Source organism: Pyrus communis, chromosome 8 (genome assembly GCF_041283825.1).
Source record: "Pyrus communis isolate YQ-2024b chromosome 8, ASM4128382v1, whole genome shotgun sequence".
Lineage (NCBI taxonomy): Eukaryota > Viridiplantae > Streptophyta > Magnoliopsida > Rosales > Rosaceae > Pyrus > Pyrus communis.
The window spans coordinates 12,185,388-12,193,868 of record NC_142572.1 but is presented as its reverse complement, the minus strand read 5'-3'; the positions used below and the strand labels follow the sequence as shown (position 1 = coordinate 12,193,868).

Genomic DNA, 8,481 nt, shown 5'->3' with positions numbered 1-8,481 from the left:
AATACAATCACATTTATATTTTTTACTTCTCTCTCTACATTTCTTTCTTTCACAGAATCTCTCTCTCTAGATTCTATCAGCTGATACAAAGAAAAAAAGACAGATTTTATCTACACATCACCATAAGAAAGAAAATGATCACAAAGTACTTTTTTTCTTGGCAACTTCGTGGAACAGAAAGAAGCAGGATACATAAGAGGCAAAACAATCTTCTTACTTCTACATCAAAGCAAAAGAACAACCATTATATTAGTATGCCATCACCTTGTGCACCTGCACCATCATCATGGCAAACATTTTCATTAAACATTTCTATTCCATTTGTAGTGTCAGAAGTATGATCTTCTTGTATCCCCTGATTTCTTTTGCTATTTCTAGTTCTTTTTCGCATCATGTGCAAAAAAATTGTAAATGCCAAACTACAGATTGATAGCTGGGAAGAAAATAATGAAATTAAATTTAAAATTTTTCATCACACCTAAATTGTAATTATCTAAAGAAAATATATAACATCATATCACAATCACAGAAGCAAGAATTTTAAAATGCCACAACATTTAAATACTATGCATAATTTTTTTTTTTGTAATTCTTTCCAAACCCATTTGCATGCATTTCCTCGCTTTCCCATTTCCCTTTTCCAATTTTCTGTAATTCTTTCCAATAACAACTAATTCTTTCCAAATTCCAATCAAGAAAAATAAAAGATTGTATGTCAATTTAAGCTTTACCTGTAGATTAGCAACAACAACAACAAACTGATTCCAACGGTCTGGAGAAATTTGGGTTTTAGGGATTTGAGATTGTATGTAAATTTAAGCTCTACATGTCTCTAAGTATAACTATAACCAATGCAACCACTAACATCAATATGTACTCACATGAAGTTTACCTGGGCGTCCACAGCATCATGCAATAATATGCATATCTATACTACTGCATATACTAAAATGTAATGCAATTGACATAGCATTTAAAAACGTAAATCCATTTAAAACAATTTATGGGAAAATAAAAAACATATATACGTATACATAGAAAACCAAAAGCCCACTCACCTGGAGTCCGCACTACAACTCCCTAGCATAAACATCAAGGCGTCACGAACGATCGGCGCAAAGAACAATTATCAACTCATGTCTTAGAATTCTTATCATTAAAACATATAACTTACATATCCTATTTCGGGAAGATCCGTACGTCGGATTCCCGATCCATAAGTTTCTAAAATCCTCAAATATTACGTATTATAACATATCAAAGTTTGGTGACAATCCAACGGTCGGATCGTCAATTGCTATAATAATCAAGCGGCGGACCTTAATGGAACTATGCTCAAATGATGGAAATTCGTCAATCGGACTTCACCAACGGAATCAGGGTATTGAAATTTAGCCTAGGAAGGTCAGGGGATGTCTCAGCCCACGCGCTGCTGCAAGTGCCGCAACAGGTGATGGTCGGCCGCCCCAACTTGCTGGAAAATTTAACTCAGTGAATAGAGCAACTTTCATACCTTTGACTAAGGCCAATTTGGCGGGGAAATGTCCCAATTTCATCCAAACCCGCCGGAAACCCTTAAAATTGGGTAGTTGTTGATTCATCTCCAAACAAACTCCGACACCTCCTCCAAGGCTTGGGCATTGCTCCTGGGATTGAGGGGAGTCCATTGGTAGTGGTGGTTGACGGAGTTAGCTTCACGATCATCGGATTTTCGTCGTGCACCCCTGGAACCCACGAGTTACATTCTTCCTGAAATCAAGGTTAAATCTAGTGAAATTTGATTGGAAATGGAAGATGGGAGGTCATGGAAGGTTTCTCAGGTGGTGGGTGGCGACAATTTGACGGAAAAGCCGACGGAAACCGCCGGAAAAGATGGCGGAACCCGGTTGGGTCACGGGTCAATGGAAAAGCCAGCAGGTTCCTTTCCTTCTCCCATTCTCTCCTTTTTCCTCTTTTCCTCTTTTCCCATTGGTTCTCCTCCTTTTCTCTTTTCCTTATTGGTCCGGTTCCTCCCTCCTTTCTCTCCTTTATCCTCCATCTCTACCGACCATCTTTCTTTCTTTTAATCTAGGTCACACACGTGGCTCCACCAAATTTGGCTCCAAAAATCTGGAGCATTCCAGAAAATAACTAATTTACTAAAATGCCCTCAACTTTAAACGTTAATATCTCCTTCGTTATAACTTCAAATCACAATCCGTTTGCGCCCACGCGTCCGTAGTGACAAGTACTACCGGAATATATGAAGAAAATGAACCTTACGTGACACGACACGGCAGTCAACAAAAGTCAACACTTTGTCTTAAAGGGCATTTTCGTAAATTCATTTTTTAAATTATAAAAATCATAATAATTGGGGACGGGTCGTTACATCTTTTGAAGTACATGAAACTGTGAAGAAAAAACCCTAATTAATCTGATTATGGGGGTTTTGGTTTTATATCAAGATATTGAAGCAGAAGCCACACTTTGAAGAATACACACTACACAGAAAGATGATGAAATGCCCCCCATTGAATCCATCATTGATCCACTGGAGGCAGAGCTTAAGCTCACTGCAGGAGGTATATTTTTGTTCTGCAATATGACCCCTTTAATTTTGTTTTAAGATAGATAGGCTTGAAAAAACTTCATGTAGTATTTTGTATCAGTTTTGAGTGTCTATTTTGGCTTCCATATTTGGTTTGTACCTATGAGGTATAGAGTGTTCAATATGTATTTGGTTTCTATATTGTTAATGGATCTATCAACTCATTTATTTACATGAATTAATAATTATAACGAGTTAAATTTTGGAAACTGTTTAATAACAATTTCCTAAATTTTTTATGCTTTTGGATGTATTGGTCTTTTAGGTAACCAAGTTGCAGGATGACAACAAAACACTTGATCAACTTACTAAATCCAAGGAGGCTGGTCTGCTTGAGGGCGAGAGAACTGATCAGATTGCTTGGGCAAAAGCATCCTTGGTTGATGATCTGCAGGTAAACCTTCAATTTCCACATGAAGTTTGCATTTTTGTTATTTCTGGAATTTGAGTTTTTATTTTATTTATTTTTTATTTCTCAAGTCTATTACAAAGATTACGATTTCACATATGTATTATTAATGGCAATTATATGATAGAAGAATTGGGAGTGATGCTGCTAAACCTTATTATATGTATTATTAATGGCAATTATACGATTTCACATACATATGTATTATTTCTCAATTCTCATAACCTCATGCTCTGTGAACAATCTGTGTACGATTTCACATACATATGTATTATTTCATATTTCCTCCACCTGCAACATCGTTGAAAATATCATTCTCTCTGTACAAAGTCCTGTCTTTTCTACCTATAGAAAGTTGCGATTATTTATTTGCATTATTTTATTGTTGAGTATGTTTTTTTTTATTCATCTTGTATGGCAGTCCTACCCACATACATTATACATATTTATGGCCCTTAATTTTCTATATAAATAAATTTAATTTGTTTAAAAAATCAGATTTTCTTGTTGAAGCTATCACATGGAATATGCTATTAAAAGTTTAAGAAAGATATGTTAAAACTACTATATAGATATATAATAATAATAAATAACTACGAATTCTCTTCAACTAAGTTTTCAATTTCTTACGTGGCGTTGAGTTAATTTAAGGCATAACTTTTTGCTGTCAAATTTGACAACGGTTGTTAAATCCATTTAATTATTTTTTAATAGATGTGATGTATAATAAATGTCCAATTATTTAATCAGATGTCTTAATAATTAGACTCTTCAAAGAGATGAATTTTTTTATATATAGAATAACATTATTATTAGGTATAATTGCTACATAAATCATCAAATATCATTGTAATGTTTAAATTTTGATATCTGTTTTAAAGATACTCTAAATTCTTTACTAAGAGATATTTTTTAATATATACAAAACATGAGCTATACTATATATTATTATACAAATATTTTTTTCTTTCAATGTTACTCAATTGAATGAGATAAAACGTACTTGCCGTATTTCAGACAGGTTGAAAAATCTCTCATCCTCTAGCTTTCAAGTTTACGTTTGATCCCACAAGAGGGAGGTTTTTAACCAATAACAGTCAAAACGTTTTCAGTTTTCTTTCCAATTTCGTCAACTTCCCTCCCGATTCTCTTTCTTCCCAAAGTTTCCGGATTTCCTTGTCACCCAGCACCCTAAATCTCACTGCTTATACGTCGGTGACAGGGGCAATAATATCAAAGATCTGAGGAGCAACAACCAACCAATCAGATCTTTGAAATTCCTCTGATTTCTCTATCTGGGTTTTGCTGGGTTTATGATGGGGTGGAGATACAGAGCTGGGTTGTTCCTAATTGCTGCTGTTGTTGTCATTTGGGTCACCTCTGCAGAAGTTACCCAGGTTAGTTACTCCTTTCTTTTGACCTTTGTAAATTTGGAAACTTTAACATTAGTAATTTACTTTTGGAGTTTTGGTTTGAATTTGATTGATGGTAATGCATTTTTTCTGCGATTTGACTTTTTTTTTTTCTGATGGTTTTGTGAGTTGTAGGGGTTGGAAATGATTGGAATTTGTTAAGGATTTGTACCCAACTGATGAACTTTATCAGAAGATTGTATGTTAGCTTGAACTTGTTTAAGACGATGTCCTCGGGCTTCACCCATTAGAGGAACATGGTTAAGATATTAGTTCAGTTATTGTTCATGAGTTAGTAGGGATCAAAAGAATAGTTAGTGAATGTTGTTCTTTTCCTTCGTTTTTACCCTGAGATCTATTGCAACCATGGGGCATAACTAATGCTTCTGGGTTTTATCAGCATAGGGAAAATAAGGGTTGTTAGATTTCCTCCTTGCATTAGGTGGTGCTTCCATGGAGGACAGCCATTAGCAATACTAAGATTGAACTTTTTGAGTTCTTTGCCTTGGCTTAGTTGGTTGACACTGAGTTGAATCCGAAAACTCTATGTTTAACTGCTTTTGAGTCTCCTCCATGCCCTCATCTCAAACTTAGTAATGAAAGTTTTGATTGATTAGTTGGTAAACCAACTTTATTTTTTGTTCTTGAATTGAGCTTGGAGTTTATGTGGTGGCCGAATATAATCCTTTAGTAAACAATTGTGATTATTTGATCATCTTTGACCGTGGGGGAATAGTGATGCTGCTCAAACTCGAGCTGCTTCCTAAAAGCTATGGTGAATTGAACCCTTTTAGAAGATGATTGTGATTGTATCTAATTGCTTCAACTGGAATCTTTCCGCATATATCATCCTCAATAGTCTGATTTTAAGCTGCAAATTTAGTCACGCATTTTAGAAATTCTTTGATTGAGTTCTTTGATGTGGCGCATCCTATTTACATATATATTTGATAATATTGTGCACCGTGAGGTTCTAGCTGACCAATATTGTGACTTCTGCAGGGTATATTTACGGACTATAAGCAGCCATTTGCAGTAACATATCTTGGAGCTTCTCTTATGGTAGTTTACATCCCTATAGCATTCATTAAGGATTGGTTGTGTAATTTTCTAAAACGCCGCTCTTCTAGAAGTGGTAAAAATGCAGAAAGCATGAATGAGTTTTCTGCTGGATTTAGTTCTTCTATAAAACTCAATGGATTGCAGAAAGAATTTGAATTGGAAATTCATGGGTCCTTGACCAGAAAAGACAGTGATGCAGAGCTTTCACCTCATATTGAAGAACAACCTTTGGTTTCTAAATACAAAGATGACTTGAATGTGCTGAAACATGATAAGGAGGTTACTACGAGGCAAATTGCTACTTATGGGTTTTACATTGCCCCTCTCTGGTTTATTACGGAGGTAAGGAACTTCCTAAAGCTACTCTGTTCAAGACTATATCCAATTGCCTTTACGTGGTGTTGAGTCTGAGACATGTTTCTCATGGAATACACCCAAATCACTATTAGGATGTTCTCTTTTGCTTGCAGACAGGAAAATTTCCATATCAATTTTCATATTTATATGTGTTTATCAAATGAGATACGTTTCTTTGAATTGATAATTCAAAATTATTGTGAAGGACGTCAAGAAAATTCTTATTGATCTTTGTAATTGTTTCAGTACTTTTCAAATGCTGCTCTCGCGCGTACAAGTGTTGCAAGTACAACAGTATTATCCTCAACGTCAGGACTATTTACTCTTTTTGTTGGTGCATTCTTGGGCGAAGATTCTTTAAATATAGCAAAGGTGGTTGCTGTCTTTGTTAGCATGGCTGGTGTAGCTATGACAACTCTGGGCAAAACGTGGGCTACAGATGAGTCACAACTCAGTGCTGCGTATGTTTAATCAGTCAACCCCTGTTGTTCACGTCAAATTTATTCATGACTTACATGATATTTGTCTCGTTTTTTATGGAAGAAAAAATATCTCTTTTTACATACCAATACCATTACCATTATATATAATATCAAATTGCTCTTTGTAATGCATATTTTGGCATTGACAGTTAATATTTTTGTTCAGCAATGGGAAACGCTCTCTTGTTGGAGATCTGTTTGGTCTTCTCTCAGCCATGTCATATGGTCTATTTACTGGTTGGGGAAATATCCTTTTTCATTTACTCCTTGGCCCAAGTTTTTCATAGATTATTTTGACAATAATATTAACATTTCATCTTACTCTTAATGCTACAGTTCTTCTCAAAAAGTTTGCGGGCGAAGGAGGAGAAAGGGTCGACGTGCAAAAGTTGTTTGGGTATATTGGATTATTTACACTTGTATCGTTATGGTGGCTTGGTAAGGTTTGCTTGAGTATTTATGATTCATTTCAGTTTTTCTCCTTCAGATCTGATTTCCAGAAATCAAGCAAGGCACAGTGAAAGGCAATCCATCACTTCTTTGATTGAATCATTATATTCTCTAATTTTTCTTTTATTTTCCAGTTTGGCCGTTGACAGCATTGGGCATTGAGCCCAAGTTTATGATTCCTCACTCTGCTAAATTGGAAGAAGTTGTTATTGCCAACGGCTTTATTGGAAGTGTACTCTCTGACTACTTCTGGTATGTTTAAACAATCATTTTTCAATCTGCGATTCACACACTTATGTTTTCACAGACTGCTTGCTTTAAACTTCAGCTTTCCTATTCAGCCAATAAATAGAAATTCCCTACAGGGCACTATGTGTTGTGTGGACAACTCCACTTGTTGCCACCTTGGGCATGTCGCTCACCATCCCCCTTGCTATGGTTGCTGACATGTTCATCCATGGCCGCCATTATTCAGCAGTTTACATACTTGGCTCTGCTCAGGTATGATGTTTTCATGAATAATCGTTATATTGTTGAATTATTTAGCATTTGTAGTTACCTTTGTGAAACTTTATTTCCAGAAGGCGCTTCGTTTCAGCATTTCTTACTACCTTTGGGAGAAAATGATCTCTCAGTTGCAATATGCGTATAAAAAAACTTATGTCCTGTTGCATATATGAACTCTTTTTGTTCCTTCTGTGGTATGTTGCAGGTGTTTGCAGGATTTGTAATAGCTAATCTTTCGGATTGGTGCTCGAAGAAGTTGGGATTATAGCATTGTGTCGAAGACTACGTGATTTGTTTGGGAATCCTGATTCTTTTAAGGGAACATTTTCTCTCTTCCGTTCTGATCGGACGTCAAGTTCTTAAGTTTACGAGCAGGAAATTTGTCTTGAATAGGGGTGGTTGGTTTGTGGAGAGGGAGAGCGAGGGGACGGAATATAGTTGTATCATACTTGATTGTGTAAATCAACTCTGGGGTGGGGTTTGTTCTTTCACCTTCATCAGGTCTGAGTGTGGAGCCCTGAAATGTAATAAACCTTTTTGGTTCAAAGTAAAATCTTACATCGCGCGCTCTGTTCACGTGTCGTTTGTTTCTGTATTCGTCTTGTGTTGATCGCAAATCGTTCGTTTTAATGGCCACTGCTAACAAATCGTGACAAGCGAGTAAAGGTATGAAACTTCTAATCTGAGTTGGACTCTAACGGATGCATTTATTGAGGTCACCGGTTCTGTTTTGGCGAGGCTGCATGTAGGGATTTACTACGATGTCATTCGATTTAACTGCGGTTTTTTCCGAATCAATTTTTCATGCGAATGCACATCGTGCCTAACAATTTGTTGACAATTTTGACAAAAAGAAAAACAATGTGTACAAATCGTTGGGGTTTTAAGAATGATTAACACATGTCAGTACAAACTTTGGGGTTTAAAAAAATGAAAACTAATTAAAAGGGTTTGAAAATTTTAAGTTTTAATGATAACGACAAAATAAAGGGTAAAGTGAATAGTACCAGGATTGACTTTTTAGTGTAAAAATGTGGTTATTCTTTAAAGTGAACATTACCGGAAGCTTTTCATTAAAGTTCTCTTTTAAAAATGATTAACATGTGACGGTTGCTTAGGTGGTTCCAGCCTATCCTAAGGCCATCTCCAACTGAAGGGTCCAGAGGGCCAGAGGGCCGAAAATAGCCCGAAAACCATCTCCAACCGAGGGCT

The 8,481-nt window shown here is 36.0% G+C and overlaps 1 protein-coding gene across 1 annotated transcript; it reads left to right on the top strand.

Moving 5' to 3' along the window:
• The first annotated feature begins 3,970 nt into the window (after positions 1-3,970).
• Positions 3,971-7,839, top strand: LOC137718421 (putative transporter C405.03c). The gene is made up of 8 exons (XM_068457968.2): positions 3,971-4,396; positions 5,414-5,815; positions 6,077-6,291; positions 6,479-6,549; positions 6,649-6,750; positions 6,897-7,014; positions 7,128-7,263; positions 7,475-7,839. The coding sequence occupies exons 1-8, from the start codon at positions 4,313-4,315 to the stop codon at positions 7,535-7,537; spliced, it is 1,191 nt and encodes a 396-aa protein (XP_068314069.2). The 5' UTR covers positions 3,971-4,312; the 3' UTR covers positions 7,538-7,839.
• The last annotated feature ends 642 nt before the right edge of the window (positions 7,840-8,481 follow it).